This window comes from Gambusia affinis, linkage group LG16, assembly GCF_019740435.1.
Source record: "Gambusia affinis linkage group LG16, SWU_Gaff_1.0, whole genome shotgun sequence".
NCBI classification, from domain to species: domain Eukaryota; kingdom Metazoa; phylum Chordata; class Actinopteri; order Cyprinodontiformes; family Poeciliidae; genus Gambusia; species Gambusia affinis.
The window spans coordinates 7147497-7163758 of NC_057883.1; the positions used below are offsets into that span (position 1 = coordinate 7147497).

The 16262-nt window shown below is 38.8% G+C and overlaps 2 protein-coding genes across 4 annotated transcripts; one reads left to right on the top strand and one right to left on the bottom strand.

Annotated features, from left to right (window-relative positions):
- Nucleotides 1–41: 41 nt before the first annotated feature.
- cnih1 (cornichon family AMPA receptor auxiliary protein 1) lies at nt 42–7314 on the bottom strand. Its single transcript, XM_044142545.1, has 5 exons — nt 7069–7314; nt 5831–5899; nt 2316–2428; nt 2066–2209; nt 42–1058 (listed from the first exon to the last, which is right to left on the bottom strand). Exons 1-5 carry the CDS (start codon nt 7249–7251, stop codon nt 1031–1033), a joined length of 537 nt encoding a protein of 178 aa, XP_043998480.1. The 5' UTR covers nt 7252–7314; the 3' UTR covers nt 42–1030.
- Nucleotides 5916–16252, top strand: LOC122845952 (vacuolar protein 8-like). Of its 3 annotated transcripts, none has more exons than XM_044142540.1 (13): nt 5916–6793; nt 10707–10873; nt 11486–11605; nt 12194–12313; nt 12722–12841; nt 13018–13137; nt 13825–14033; nt 14147–14191; nt 14551–14682; nt 14772–14886; nt 14971–15105; nt 15189–15314; nt 15696–16252. In XM_044142540.1, the coding sequence occupies exons 1-13, from the start codon at nt 6729–6731 to the stop codon at nt 15809–15811; spliced, it is 1590 nt and encodes a 529-aa protein (XP_043998475.1). In that variant the 5' UTR covers nt 5916–6728; the 3' UTR covers nt 15812–16252. The 3 variants fall into 3 exon arrangements, with proteins under 3 accessions (XP_043998475.1, XP_043998476.1, XP_043998477.1); XM_044142541.1 differs by having other exon boundaries at nt 12212–12313; XM_044142542.1 differs by having other exon boundaries at nt 15259–15314; nt 15696–15837.
- The last annotated feature ends 10 nt before the right edge of the window (nt 16253–16262 follow it).

Consider the following 16262-nt stretch of genomic DNA (forward strand, 5'->3'; position numbering starts at 1 on the left):
GACTGGTGCAGAAAGAAAGACATTGCTCTAACCAGAGAAAACCTTGAGCTAAATGACTTTTATTGAACTAAAGATGTTTGCAGGAGTGCTTGATGTCACAGAAAATTATATAAAAATCCAGAAAACAATAAATAGACCAGAGATGCTTAAAGTGGACCATTTGTGTTCAAATCAACCAAAAACCGATCAAAAAGGTACGATTCAACAGCATGGCACGTCAGCAGTTTGCTACTGAAGCTCTAAAATAAACGTAGAATACATCGCAGTCGAGTCGGCCTTTCACTTAACTCAGAGCTACAAGGGAAAATTTACAGAAAATAAAATAAAAAAACACATGATCCCCTCTGGATTTCTATGGATGCAACTCAATATCGGATCGGCAGATTTTAAATATTGAAACAACTCATTGAAAAAAAACCCAACTTGATAAGACCGTGTGCGTGATGTTTCACTACAAGATAACACTCGTCTTTTATTCCTTCGGTCCATCTTTAGTCTGAACAGATTGAACCGTCTGCAGCTAAGATCTTTGAGATAATAAACTACCTGGTCAGAGTACATCAGCTGTAAAAAAAAACAAAAAACAAACAAGCCCTAAAGCAGATCAACACGGTTTAGATTCACACACACAAACCTCAAATCCTAATCTGTAAACACTCGAAAGCAAAGATGGAAAACAGTTTTTATTTAAATCTCAAGCACAAAAAAAAAAAAAAAACCTGTAGAAAAGGAGGAAAATGATGAACTTGTCCATTGAAATTTGTCCATATTTCCAGATTATTTTTTTTAAGTTGTCGTGATTTGACGGAAACGCTGCGACCAAGATAGTCTTTGAAGAGGTTAGGAGTTTCCAGAATGACTCTCTGCACTGTACTAAGTGTGTGTGTTTGTCGGGGGGGAGGGGGATCATCCACTTGAAATGACGGCTCGTGTTGCTCATCAGTGGTCTCCAGCAGGTCCAGTGTTCCAGCACTCGGATCATAGTGTCTGGTCATCTACTGTGCGGCCCGGTCCGTTTCCCTCCACGTGTTTAAGAGCTCACCAGAACATAGATCATTCTGGAAGAGACAGATTAGGATTACGATCGGGTTCACTCACAGTCGCCTGGGTCCTAATGACCACAGCCAGTAAGATTATGTAACACCTTAAACATTTGTGACTGACAGAATAAAAAACAGCTCAGCGGGGGGGGGGGGGGGGGGGTTGCCACAATTTAAATATATCTGCTGGAAATTTGCACAATAATTTGGAACATTGTACACATTTCCTTACTGCTGTACTGGAAGTGTTTCTGTTACAGTCATGCAACATCAACTTTCTCATGTTTTTGACATATTACAAATCTAAAATTTTTGTAAAAAAAAAATTAATAATAATAAAAGCCTCTTTGGTATTCAATTAAATTTTATCCAATAGGTCAGGGGTGGCAACCTTTATAGCCTAAAGAGCCACTTTGCTCTCAGGAAATGCAAATAAAACTCATTTAAAGTTGCAAATGTCACATGACCGAAAAAATATACAACTTATCAGATAAATATCTCCTTTGGGAAATTTCTTGCAATCTGTATAGAACAAGCATTTTATGTTTATTTTGGGGTTTTAAAATAGCCTTTTTTCTTTTTTTAAAGGGGAAGAAAAATAGGTCTAAAAACATATTAATGGGAATTTTAGTGTCTGTCATTCTTTATTGAAAATTCAGTGCAAATATTGTAGGAGAATTTTTAAAAACCTCAAAATTATTATATCTGTGTTTAAAAACGTTAACTGGCTCCTTTTCAGCCAAAGTTATTCAGAGCCAGTTGTGGCTGCAGAGCCGTGTGTTAAATGAAGCGAAAGACTAAACGTTCACTGATGCTGCACATCCAATCCGCCTCAGCTTGAAAGAAGAATGGGCAGAACCTTCCATGTCTAGATGTGTGAAACCAACAGACTTTATCACAGAAGACTCCAATGAAATACACAGGAGTTTGTTGTGACAAAATGGGAGAAGTTTTAAAAGGTGTGAATGTTGTCAAGGTACTGCACGGTTTTCAAAGTGAGACAAATAGTAAAAAAAGCCGTGTACCCATAGAGATAGTAGAAGAATGAGAGGAGGTAGAAAGCCAGTTTGCACCAGCCTTCTTTTTGACAATAGGCCAGGATGTCGGCATTCATGATGGTAGTCGGGTCATAGAGTCCTGGACAGCTCATCACGGGTCTGCTCGTATACCTGTGGCACATCAAAAATATGAATAAAAAAAACAAGTAAATCTGCTCATCACAAACAAAGCAGAGGATTCCTGTTTCGGTGGCCAGCTGGTTGCTCGGTTACCCACCTCCAGACGTGATAAGCCAGCAGCGGTAAGTTGAGGAAGAGGGTGAGCCACTCGGCCGCACACAGAAACATCACGCAGAAAAAGAAATGGATGAGATACTCTGGCAGCACCAGCTGAAACAGACCAGAGGAGAGGAGACGTCAACGCACAGGTACAGCCGGTCTGCTCAAAACGAGAGGTTTAGGAAGCCGAGGCAGTCGGGGGACGACATGGGAGGATGCTGCAGCTCCCTGAAGAAAACCAATCGTCTTTAGAAAGCAAAGACTGAGGTGTTCTCACTCAGATGTGTCAAACAAAAAACAAAATAAAAAGGTGACATCATTCATAAAAAGGAGTGAAAGGCCAATACTGAGCTTCGATGTAAATGTGTTAAGATTGTATGGTTGCAATGCATGTGACAGCAGGCTTGGGATGCCATCTTTAACCAAATAACAGGGTGAAAAATCAAGAACTACCACTTGCAAATTCGATGATTCCACAGTATACTCTGCATAAAAACATCTGATCTTCAATATTTAGATCAAAAACCACAAAGAAGCTCATCAGCTGCCATTTAAGCGGCGGCAGATAGAAGTTCCTCCCTGACTAACAGCTTAGGGGCATTTAGTGTATCGTTTATTATGATAAATTATGATAAGAATTTTGATTTATCGTTGTCACAGTAAATTCAAATCAGTGATGTTTATAACCCCAAACACTGTCTGAATTGTTAGTTTTTGCCATTTTCACCAAATACAAAAAAAGCATCAAATGTTCATATATATATATATATATATATATATATATATATATATATATATATATATATATATATATATATGTGTGTGTGTGTGTGTGTGTGTGTATGACTGGTATCCTAAAGCAGTGTAGTACATATGGTGATGTTTTTTAGGAGCAGTATTTGTGGGCATATGATGGGTGTACCATTCAGTCATAGCCATACAATTACCTAAAAAATAATTAATAGATAGTTATCACTTTTATTATCACAACATTATAACAAAATATCATGATAAAACTTTTAAGTCTCATTTCGCCAGCTTCAGCAGAAACATGAGTGGCTTTTCAGAGTTTAGAGATCGATTCTTGCAAGTGGACCAAAGAGATTTATTTCCCACCCTGGTTCAGTGACATGCATCACCGTGTGCGTCTAAAACTAAACCACGACGCTTTGCCCAGGACAACGTTGGTGCATCTGAACATCGACGTGTCTGCAGTGACGACAAATCTGCACATCGTCCCCACTTTGCGACAGCACATCGTTTGAGAGCCATGCTGTGAGCGTGCGCAGCGTCGATGCAGCAAGCGTGCCTGAGGTCGGGTCGAGCGTCGGGTTCAGGGGGGCAGATGGATGCACCACATGGAAGCCATGCATTTGGGGGGCTGGGAGGGGGCTTAAAAGAAATACAGCAGGTGGAGCCAAACCAACGGCCCACAGAAGGACAGGTGTGGGGCGTGGGGAATGTGCAGGATCTGCACTGCGCTGCCAAATACGACACAACTGAACAGACGGAGGGGGGGAATGATAACCCCAAACGGGTTCAAACTGGGCTCAAAGCCTGCAAACAGGACTATGCAGAACGCCATGGGTTTCAGGTATGTGGAGCTTGAGGTTTTTTTTTTCTTCTCGCCTCTACACTAACTCCTCCTCCTGTGGAGAATTTCTAGCCAATCAGAGGTTTTAAATAGTGCTGAGCTGGAGAGAGGTGGGTGGGATTCTGCCGCCATCTGTTCAGAACCACAGGTGATGTAGCTTAGAGCCAACTCTGAGCTCACATACAGCAGCTTACATCGGACAAACAGTGGCTCAAAATGCAACCTCTAATTCATGAGGAAAAGAATACTTTTTGTGTCTGTGTGTGTGTGTATTTCAATGAAGAATGTGGTTAAGCTGCAACTTGAAAGCCTTGAAGATCATCCAACCAACTCATTTAAGTATTTGTCCAACACATGGAGAGTTTACTGAACTACTATCTGTAAAACCATAAGCAAACAAAGGGTTGATTGTAGTAGAAATCATGCATGCTTTAAGCATTTGCCAGTCTTTTCAGTTAAAAGCTAACGCTACATCAGTAAGCCAAAGCAGCAGAATGTTTACACATTCTGCTCTCCCCGTAGCTTCACCTTCTCACCAAACGCGACGCGTCAGGAGATCCTTACAACAATCTGCTGGACGGAAGCCGTGTCCAGTCAAAGTATTCATTCCCCTTTTGCTTTGTCACATTTTGTCCCAGTACAGTGACAAAACTTCACCAATAGACCAACGCAATTTAGATGTAGCATCCATGTAAGTTTGGACACACCTTCTAATTAAATTCAATGAGAAAGTGTGTCCAAACTTTTGGTCTGTACTATATATATATATATATATATATATATATATATATATATATATATATATATATATATAGGAGGTGGGCATTTATTATATCGCTCATCGCAATAAATTTCTTGTATTCTGACTTATTGACGTCACAATAAATTACAATTAATGAAGCTAAAACCCAGCAAAACTGTCCATATTGTCAGGAATGTTACCATTTTCTCCACTGCTTGTCCAATGAAAGTATCAATAAATATCACATTTGAAAATATGATTGAATGCAGTTACGCCGTTTCGTTTAGTGATGCAAATTACACTTCTTTATGTGACCAGTGTTGTAAAGCTGTGCATGGTTTCCAAGAGCAGTGGGAAAAAATTGCTGTGTCATGCAGTTAAACAGGGTGGCAGCAACAATTAAAAGAAAATAGTTCTGCAAAGTGCTGACTCTGTTTGGCTCTTTGCATGTCACACTTTTCTGATTTTTATTTACAAAAATAACCAAACAAACTAACTTGCAAATCATGTAGTTTCATTTCACAAATAAACTCGATGCTGAGGTTGTAACAGGACAAAATGTAAAAACATTCAAGGGTGTGAATACATTTGGAATAAGTACAACATCCAAGGAAAAGCTGGCAATGTAAAATCTGCGAGCGTAGAGCCGAGATATGCGACCCAGAAAATAAACTGAGAACACTACAGTAAAAAATAAAAATTAAAAACATTTTTAAAGAAAGAGGAGAAAAACTTTTCGTCTGATCCAAAACGCAACTCAAGTTAGTTAACTGAAAAGACTTTAGCAAACACTTCACCGTGCAAAAATGACAAGACTTCGGACTAAGTTGAACTCAGCGGGCATTTTAAAGACTGGTACAAACCTTTATTGCAATTTTGACTCTCTTAATCTTTTTGACCTTTTCAATTGTCTTTTAGGCATTAAAAAAAAAAAAGAAAAGAGGGGGGCAAAAGAAGCAGATTGGAAGAAAACAAAATGAAAACGCGTTAGAGTTTCACAGCCGACAAGGTCACTCAATTAAAATAACAAAAAACAGGCAGGTTATTTAGCATAACAATGCAGAGAAATGGTAGAAAAGAAAGAGATATGTGGATAACGGTACAGTTGTAACAGAGAGCATCTGCATGCAGTTGTTTAGATAAAAAAATAAAAAAAAGCAAGGGCAGACACACTTACCGGATTTAAAGTGTTACATTGATCTATAGGATTCTTGTAGTCAGTCTTCAGCTCATCAAATGCAATTATCTGGAAATAAAGAAATATGTGACATTAATGCCGGCATGATAATATTTATAATATTCCAGTTGAGTGAACAATCCACCAAATTTACACACACACACAAGAAAAAACTGTGGAAAACCCTTTAAAATGAACTGATTTGTTATTGCAGTAGCATAACATTTAATCTCAGCACATTTTTGTTTTCATGTTAAGAAGCTTTAGAGTTAAATAAACTGGTGCCACAACACAATCCCTTTAAAACAATTTGTAAGCCATGACAGCTGTGTTTGCCTGCCAATGCTGAATGGGACAGGGCAGAAGCTACTTTCCTTTAGCTCACCCTCCCAACACCTAAATCCTACCTGGAGAGAAGGAGGGTCAAAGATCACGGTCTACCTCAAAGCTTGTGCAACTTAATAAGAGAAGAGGGGAGCAATAATTTGGTATAGCTAATTTATTCGTGGTTTTTTTCTATGATACATTACCAATTCTTGTTTACATAACATTTATTGTAAATGAGTAACAATCGTGGTCTAAAGTTTACAACAGTGTCCAAGAAATCCCAAAGCTAAAGCTGGCACAAAAAAAAGAAAGTTAATAAAAATAAGACTTAAAGTTGTTTCAGCATTTGACATTCACATTCTTAAACCCTCTTTACACCAAGTGGCGAGAAAATGGTCACTATACAGAAGAGCCATAAAGCCCTTAGCTTTTCCGGAGTAAATATGTCGAAGTCCTTTAGCTAACCGGCTAGCTGTTAGCACAATGTAGCCTGACAGGTTAATAGGAGTTCTGTGTGTTCTGAGGTCGTCTAATACGAACATTAACGACGGAAACACTTTAATTCAAAATTATGTGTAAAACCAGCGTCTGTCTCGGTGCTAATAGGATGAGCTCTCCGCCCGAGCCGACACCAGGGTGTGTACCATTCATTCATTTAGTAGTAAACAGGTTTCTGAAGTAAGCGTGCGTCAGGTTAGTTAGCGCTAACGCTCTGTCTAAAGAACTCTCCTGCGTCTTTTTTTTTTATTTTTATTCCTCTCCTGCGTCTTGGAGGTGCTGACTCTGACCAGAAACCGTCACTTCTAGGTGCCCACTCGGAAGGCCTTGTTTTCAACCCCGCGTTTGGGTTCCTCGCTTCTTCTTCTACACCTGGACAGTCAGGAAAGCAGCCGGTATAAATTTGTACTTACATGCCAAATAGCAAAAAAGATAAGCGCCGCCGTGAGCAGCAGGGCGAGCATGTAACAAAAGGCCGCGAATGTGAACGCCATTTTTTTTTTACTGTTCTTCTGGTCGGTTCCTCCTGGCTCCGTCAGCGAATGATGCAGGCTTCCTCTTCTTCTTCTTTTTGAAATTTTATTGGCGGTTGGCATAAAACGTTAGGTGAGCATTACCGCCACTAACTGGTAAGGAGTGTGGACCACATGACACAAACACACACGCACACACACACAAAAGCCCTATATCCTATTATACAACTTACTTGTTGCAAAAATCAAATATAGCCTTATATCCTCTGCTTCCAGAGTCCTTCTTCTTGTAAATAAATGTTTTGTTAAAATCTAAAAAAAAATCTTCTTGTTCTTTCCTTTTTTGTTATGGCGGTTGGCAAACAAACTAATAGGTGCATTACCACCACCTTCCAGATTGGAGTATGGATCAGACGTTTAACTATTATAATCTCCACATAATACCCATTCTTCTATTATTACCATTTTTTAATTCTGTATGCCCAAATCTTATTCTAGATATAATGTCTTCTTCTTTTTTTAATTCTTACATTTTCTTAATTTCCCAGCTTCTTTTTGGTAAAAACCTTGCATTGCCTCCTCTATCCCACTGTTCTTGATATACATTTTTATAATATTCTTAATCCCATTTTTACTCATTTTAATATTTAAATCGACAATATTCTTTTTTGCAACACTCTTAGCAAAACTCTCAGCCAACTCATTTCCTACCACACCAATGTGGTAGGAAATCCAAGCTAGTTTGACATGACGTTTCCTTCGGTGCAGTCAGGTCCGGTTTAGGATCCCGCTCAGAGTGCGCATTTTTATTCAGAATCGAACAGAGATTCTATTTTGGTGGATGGAGTGATGCCTCTGTTGGCTTTGGCAAAATCCTACGATCCAGCGGTACAGCTGAATGCAGCATGGGCCCTGTTACATCTCACCCACTCAGGTTGTATGTTTGTCTCCGTTTTGTCAATGTTCACATACCCCGCAGAATTATTTATTTGCATTTTGTTACTGTACTACCACAGATTTCAACAAGGATTTGAATGGGTTGCAGGCAAAAATGAGTAAATTCCCCTGTATGAAGCACAGTAGTAGCAGAATCATGCTGTGGGGACGTTTCCTATCAGAATCGATGAGTTGATGGGAAGACGGACAGAACTAAATACAGGAAACCTGATAGTCCTAAAAACACAGCCAAAACTGCAATGCACTGCATGCACAGTTACTAGGCAAGTCTTATTTATGAGGATTATTTTCATTAATCACCAACTGCAGTGCTCTTGCTTAATCCAAGATATTAATAAACCTCAAACATGAAGGTTTGAAGCTTCTAGGTAGAATATCTAAGTGCGCAATTCAAGAATTATTCAGAAACTAAATGAAAAGCAATGAAGGCAAGTTCAGAGTCCGTATCCCTTTGAATGTCGCTGGTGTTGTCCGTAAGTGCAGGTAGGGGAGGAAGGTCCCTCTTGCTTTTCTTCTTTGCTTTAGATGTTTTGCTGTTGCTGTAACTTGGGCTGTCCTCTTCAGGATTGCGCGTGTTTTGCATAACTGTCTCATCTTCTTCTGTGTCATTTTCAAGGTTTACTTTTTTTCTCAGATTCTGAAGCTAAGAACACAGAAAGAAAGCAAAAACATGACTGTAGTCATAGTTGTCCTTAAATGCAAATTATGTTTCTTGAGCTGTTTTGCCAGAAAGAGGATCAACTACTTATGTGTCTTCTTTTACTAGGTGACATGGTGATCCTAACCACTGGAATGTAAAACAAGATGCAACAAAACACGTACCACAATGGTTTCCTTTGCTTCAGTTGCTTCTGTGTTTTTCTTCTTTGACTTTTTCTTTTCCGATTCCGTATATTTCTTGAAAATTTCATTAAATCTTTCCCGGGTCTTTGCTCACTCTTCACTCGCACCTAGAAATGTTTACATTATCATTAAAATGGTGTTATTTCCTACTGCTTCTTTGGAATCACTTAAACCTAAATAATAATGTGTAAAAACTAAACTAAAATTCTTTGCATGCATAGCCCCAATTCTAACTTTACATCAGTTTTATTCTTTTATTTGTGACACAACATTTAAATGCAAAACATTGTTTATTTTTCAAAATTAAAACAACTCACCTACTGACATTCTTCCACACTGTGTTGTTTCTCATTCTTAGTAGAAAAAGAAAAATAATCATAAAAGAAAGTCTTATTTCACAAAAATGCTAAGAATGATGTGTACATTTTTGCGTTTCACTCCAAAGTAGAGACAGGGGAAAGTAGCTTACGTTTTATTCAGTATGTTAAGCTGAAGTACACTAAGCAAAACAAAAAAGTACACCAGGCTAAGGTTAGCTAAATAAGCGGCTAGTTTGACAAGAGCTAACTCGCTAACTCGCACTGTCAAAGTGACACAGAAATGTTTATGGTCTATAAGAAAACGTTTGAGTCTTAAAAAATACTAAGCTCCACATAATTTCATTTAAAAACGGCGTGTGAGTTAGCTACACCAGTAGCGATATGTATATCAGTGCGCACAAGGTACTCCAACTTCACCGACGACGCTGTAATGGTTTCCAAGTCAACAAGCCTGAACGTGAGGGCGGAGTGAGCGAATAAACAAGAAAGGACAGGCCAATGATGTGCAAGGACACAAACGACGTCATTACGTATTGAGCGTAACACTGAAAAGTGGCCGTGTGCATACATTGTTCTTTTTCCGTCCTGGCGGCTACTGCCACCAGCTTCGGTTCATAAATTCCTTGCCCCCATACTTGAAATACTAAACCTAGTCAGAGCAGCCAAACTACAATGATACATTGCTAAATTATATGTTACTTAGTGCAACCGGAACACTGACACTTATCATTTGTGGATAAGTCAGGTTCAAAACCCGTCATTTCAGTAAGGGGTTCATGTTGCGGTGCTGAGAAGGTTCTTTTCAAAAATATTATTTAAAGTTTTTTGCAGTTACTTAGAATTAAAATCAAACTGGTATGAAATTGAGCAAAAGAATGTAAAACATAAGTAATTAAACTCTTTAAAAACAGCCTTGCTGAGAAAGGAAATCAATGAGAAGGGAAAATATCACATAAGTGATTGAAGACAATACAATTGAAATGCTTTAAAAAAAATAATAATGTTATTCGGGTTTAGTGGGAGATTACAAGAAATTATTCTGCTATTTGTTTGTGCCATAGGTCTTACTTCTATTGTTTTGAAGTTTGTTTGTTTTTTGTTTGTGTGTTTGTTTTCTTGGGGTCCCCATTAGCCATTGCTATAACAATGGCTACTCTTCCTGGGGTCCATAAGTAACACTACTGTTATTTTAGTACAATTAGAATAGAGAATGACATGTTTTAACAAAATGACGAAAAAAAAGGGGTACCATTTATTAATATTATTTTGTACATGAAATACCGACTTACCTGAAAGAATCAAACAAAAACTCTTGAGTAAAACGGGATTAGAATTATGCAAATAAACTTCCCAGGGTCAGGTGACCCGCCAAAAGGCGTGTCCTCCAGCAGGTTGCATGATTTGGGCAGGTGTCATAACCTTTTGTTATGCAGTTATGGCCTCCGATCTGTGTGACAGGTGCTCCCGATTGCTCAGAGACTTCGCTGAACGTCTGAGGAGAGTTTGGGAGGAGTTCAAGTACAAACTGGAGGAAGTTTTTGGAGAACTTCTCCAATGTACCTGCTTTGGGAATGCTCCTGAGAGGAGGCTGGCTCAAGATTTCTTGTCATTGCAGCTCATGTGTGGTAGGATACACAACTGTTGTGAAAAAAGCACATAGATGTGCTTTGTTTAAGACATTATATGACATTCACCATGGTGATTAAATTTTAATTTCACCTACTTTCTGTCATTTGGTCCTTTTAATATGTTGACAATCAAAATGTAGCTGAATTGAAAACGTAAATGTATAAATTGGGATGTTATTGGAAAGTTTGTGTCAACAATTAATTTAAAAAAGATGAACTCATGGGTTCACAAGGTGGTGAATTTGAAGTACTTATTTCTGTTTGTTGCCTTTCTGCTAGTTAAAATCCAACATTTATTTTCTTAGAAAATATTATCACATAAATAATGAAGGTAGGGCACAAAAGCTCACTGCCAAATAAGCAAGTTGGTCAGAGTGATGTAATAATGGAAAGTTGAGTGGAAGGAAAAATGGCATGACTTCTGGATTTTTGTTAGCTATTAGCCATTATTAATAAAATTGAGAAATAAACACTTTACATATATCACTCATAAGGACTATAATACAATTATTTTTAACCTTAGTATGATAAATGGCCTTTTAAATAAAAGCATTTATGTTATTAGTTTGGTGCATTTGTAGGCATCACCCATTTTTTTTCTTTTCTCAGATGATGAAACTCAGGTTTTCAATCAAAGAAGCCTCCCAGCACTGAAACGACTTGCAGCCTCTCAAAATGCAGATCTGCAAATGTCTGCAGCCATATATTACCTGCACATCAGTCACCACTGTGAGTAAGGACTTTAATTTCATTAAACAATTGTCAGACGGTACGGATGAGGAATGGTTAAAATGTGACTGTTGTTTGCTGTATTCCCACTCGGGAGATAAGTACCCTAATGGAGAAGACCAGTATGCAAATGTTCAACTGTATTTTTGATATAGCTCATCTGGCTTAAATATCCAATTGTTCATCTCTTCAACATTGAATGAAAATTATGTCCTCTTTTAAATCTTTCCATATATATATATATATGTATGTATACCAGCTTGACTATGCCTTCTGAGGCATGTGGAAAAGATCTTGCTGAGATGTCATAAATTTTTGTTTGTTTTTTGCCATCTCTGATTCAAAGTGAGCTTTTGTGCGGTTTTAATACAGCTGCTTTGAATTTGCTATGAAATGAAGTATAGTGTTTTGCTGATTGTAGACAGCTCTAACATGCTTTTGTCATCAGTTAGGGATCAGATAACTCAACGTTGTCCTGATATGAAATCTCCACACTAATTCTGACAAGTGAAAGAGATTGTTCTTGCTTCTTACTGTGACTGTTAGTTCTGGCATTTTTCTCTTCCTGCCTGGGATTGTTTGTTGCAGTGAACTCTCCCTTACCAGATGCCTTCGTGGAACCAATCACGGCTCTTCTTTTGTCCTCTGACCTGGATGTGCAGAAGACTACTTCCTTTGCCCTGGTTAATCTACTAGTTAAGAAGAATGGTAACACTTGTTTCTAAAAATGTTGCTTTTTTTGTCATCTAGATAGCTTAAAAAATTACCGTATTTCCCGGACTATAGAGCGCACCATACTATAAGCCGCACCTACAATAAAAAAAAAAACCTGGAAAAGCTGCATCATATGAGTTTGAAGAAATTTCTCCATCGTGCCTGCTGCTAGCATGTGCTTGTTCTAAATGAAAATTATCACTTTCTTCTTTGATCTCCAATTTTGACTTCCAATGATTCACTTCCTGCTAAAGAGCCCCCTGGTGGTTGAAGAAAAATCCACAGAAAAGCCGCACCGGGCTATAGGCCGCGTGGTGCAAAACGTGGGGAAAAGGTAGAAGCTTATAGTCCGAAAAATACGGTAATTTTACAGCACTAACGAATGAATAAACATGATTCCAGTTTGTAAAGAGTCGGTGATCGAGACGGGGATGTTGGTGCCGCTGTTGGAGTTGCTCCAGTCGGGGGATCCGATGGCTCAGTGTCACTCTTGTGCCTGCGTAGCCATGCTGGCGTCCTCAGGTTTGCACAGAACTTTTTTTGTTTCTTTGTTTTTTGTTCTAAATCTCTTATTTGTATTAGCGCAGATGTGCATCAATAAATCATATAAGAATCCTGGAAGTTGACACACAAACTTTACATCGTACTGTATCAAAAGGTTGGAGTATTTTCATCACGATTTCTTTATTTTTATTCAGAATCGAACAGAGATTCTATTTTGGTGGATGGAGTGATGCCTCTGTTGGCTTTGGCAAAATCCTACGATCCAGCGGTACAGCTGAATGCAGCATGGGCCCTGTTACATCTCACCCACTCAGGTTGTATGTTTGTCTCCGTTTTGTCAATGTTCACATACCCTGCAGAATTATTTATTTGCATTTTGTTATTGTACTACCTCAGATTTCAACAAGGATTTGAATGGGTTGCAGGCAAAAATGAGTAAATTCCCCTGTATGAAACACAGTAGTAGCAGAATCATGCTGTGGGGACGTTTTCTATCAGAATCGATGAGTTGATGGGAAGACGGACAGAACTAAATACAGGAAACCTGATAGTCCTAAAAACACAGCCAAAGCTGCAATGCACTGCATGCACAGTTACTAGGCAAGTCTTATTTATGAGGATTATTTTCATTAATCACCAACTGCAGTGCTCTTGCTTAATCCAAGATATTAATAAACCTCAAACATGAAGGTTTGAAGCTTCTAGGTAGAATATCTAAGTGCGCAATTCAAGAATTATTCAGAAACTAAATGAAAAGCAAACATTTTCCCCTTTGGTTTTCTTTTTTTTCTTTTTCATATGATTAAGTGAGAATTAACTCAAAGCTTTTCAGTGAATGTCTCTGTCATGAAAAAATAAATACATAAATCTCAGTGACCATTATATCCATCTTCAGTAATACCAACCCATGTCGGCGCCCTAACTCTTACCTTGCTGGTGTCGACCAAAGCCCCAGCCGTCTGGTCTTTCAGCAGCCACAATTTTTATTTATTTACTTTCAGATTGGTCAACAAGAGCTCTGTGTCAGGCAGGGGGCATCCCTGTCCTGGTTCTCCTGCTGCAGTCCTCCAGGTCAGAAGTTCAGTTTTACAGCTGCACAGCTCTTTGCAACATTGCCGCCGTTCAAGAGCATCACCCAAAGTTGCTCAGCGTCGGGGGTCATTATTTGTCTAAGTCGCTTTTGACGCTGATGTCTTCCTCTGTAGAAAAGGTAACTAAGTACTCAATGGGGGCCGTGGGGAGGAAACGAATGGTGACTTTTCCATATGTTGTGAATTTATCACTTTTTTTTGTCTTTTTTTTTTTGTCTTTTTTTTTTTTCAGAATGCAGCCCAAGCATGCAGATGCCTTCAAACTGCCACAAAACTGGTTAACGTCACAAAATTATTCATACGCTAATCTTTTTTCTTTTTTTTTTTTTAACATTTTGTCACATTACAACCACAAACTTCAGTGTATCATAGAGGGATTTTGCATGATGCACCAACACAATTGGATTGAATGAAAATGAATCAAATCCTTTGTCAGCTTTTAATTTGTAAAAATTTTCGTTTGTTATTTCTACTTCACGATTAGGAGCTACCTTGTGTCGGTCCGTCGCCTAAAATCCCAGTAAAACTCGATAAAATCCATGGTCGCAATGTGACAAAACGCAGAAGAGTTTGTCTGTGAGAGCAACATGTACGACTTTCCTGTAATCTGATTTAATTTTTTATTTTTTTTTTTAGGGGCTCCTCATGAGCGAAGGACTGTTGAGGGAAGTCGGTCAGCTGCTCCATCATTCCAGCTCAAACTCTGCTCTGATCTCACAAAGCTGCGAGCTCATCGCTGACCTCTGCGGTGCCTGCATGGACGAGCAGGTACGCCTTCAGCCTACCTTTCAGTCGTTTGCTTACGCCCGGTGCCTTTATCTCTTTAGGTTTCACTGAATCCAGTTAATATCATCCAGGCTGTGACGGAGAGCCTGTGCTTATCAGGGCTGCTCCGAGGACTTGAGTCTCCTTCCCTGTCAGATGAGACGTTGCTGCGTGTGACTTTGTGTTTACGTCACCTGATGAGCTGGGGTAATGTTTGTTTGTCGTTTTCCTTTTAAGAAACAGTCACATCCATCTGTCTTTACAGTATTTTTGAAATTTTCCCTGTTTCAGAGGGGCTAAGGACTACGCTGTCCACTTCGGTATCACCAGAGCAGGTTGGGAGACTGGTGCAGCTTTCTGGACAGACAAGAAATCCCGAGTTGGCGTACAACTCTGCAGCCATCATACACATGTTTGAACTGACGGGTAAAGTAGCACATGTCCATATAATCACCTATCTGTACATGTTTCTATATCAAATGTTGCTTTGTCTTTCCTCTCCTCCACAGAAGGCTTCCTCCAGCTGCTGAGGCCTCACTACAGCGCAGTGTCTAAATATTTGTTTCTCTTCCTCAAAAGGAAAGATGTTAAATTCCAGCAGCTTGGTATTGCAGCGATGGCTAAACTGAAGAATGGTTTGTGTTTTTTGTTGTTTGTTTCATTCTTCTATGAAGAAAAAGCATTTACGCCCCTTTAACTTTTGTCACGTTTTCATGTCGCAACCAATAAGGTCAGAACATTTCAGTAGGATTTTAAGTAAACGATATCCTTCCATACAAGCATCTCAAAACTGTCCCAGGGTTTCATGTTCTATCCCTTTTAACCTGGCGCCCCTAAATAAAGTCCTTTGCAACGCTCTGAAGGCGTTTGTCGGCGTTAGCAACACAACAAAATGTGGAGAAATTCAATGGGCATAAACACTTTTTAAAGGGACAAATTTTATGTTCTATATGAAATTAAAAGAATGTCTTTGAATAAGGAGCATTTTATAGGCTGTGTGTCCTGTTCCTCTGCAGATGGAGACTTTTTAACGGCGGTGACTGATGGTGACCTGGAGGCTCGGCTGTCGCACAGACATGAAGAGACGGAGGAGACGAGAATGATTCAGCCTCCGTCGCCATCTTCTGGTTAATCGTCGACTTGCTTAGTATTTTTATGAACAGTCTAAGATGCTCACTTTGATGCAAAACTATGATTTGTTTTTTTTATAAAAAAAATTTTCATACATGCTGCTTTTTTCTTAAATCGTTTTTTATATTTGTATTTGTTTTGCATATTTATCTTTAAAAAGAAGAAAAGGACATAGATGTGGCATCAGCTTTAATCATTTCTAACATGTATTTGAACATTTTCATAAAGCTAACTTGTGATAGTCTACAACAGTACTTAAGGTATAGGATCAAGTTTAAGTCACACTTTTTCTGCATTTTTCTGCTTAAAAAGCATTTAACCAACAGCTCTCTGATTCGAAGCAACTGTGAGCGAAAAGAAAAAAAAAAGAAAAGGCATTGTTGCATTCTCGCCTCTAGGATAAGCATACACACAAAATTAAAGCCCATCTTTGGAAACCGTATCGTTGTAGC

Coding starts and splice junctions, on each gene's coding strand:
- LOC122845952 (XM_044142540.1), top strand. CDS start 6,729: ATGTGTAAAACCAGCGTCTGTCTCGGTGCTAATAGGATGAGCTCTCCG. Junction 14,034..14,146: donor TGTCTTCCTCTGTAGAAAAG/GTAACTAAGTAC, acceptor TTTTTTTTTCAG/AATGCAGCCCAAGCATGCAG. Junction 14,683..14,771: donor GTGCCTGCATGGACGAGCAG/GTACGCCTTCAG, acceptor AATATCATCCAG/GCTGTGACGGAGAGCCTGTG.
- cnih1 (XM_044142545.1), bottom strand. CDS start 7,251: ATGCCAACCGCCAATAAAATTTCAAAAAGAAGAAGAAGAGGAAGCCTG. Junction 2,429..5,830: donor AATGTAACACTTTAAATCCG/GTAAGTGTGTCT, acceptor GGTCTGTTTCAG/CTGGTGCTGCCAGAGTATCT. Junction 2,210..2,315: donor CTGGCTTATCACGTCTGGAG/GTGGGTAACCGA, acceptor GATGTGCCACAG/GTATACGAGCAGACCCGTGA.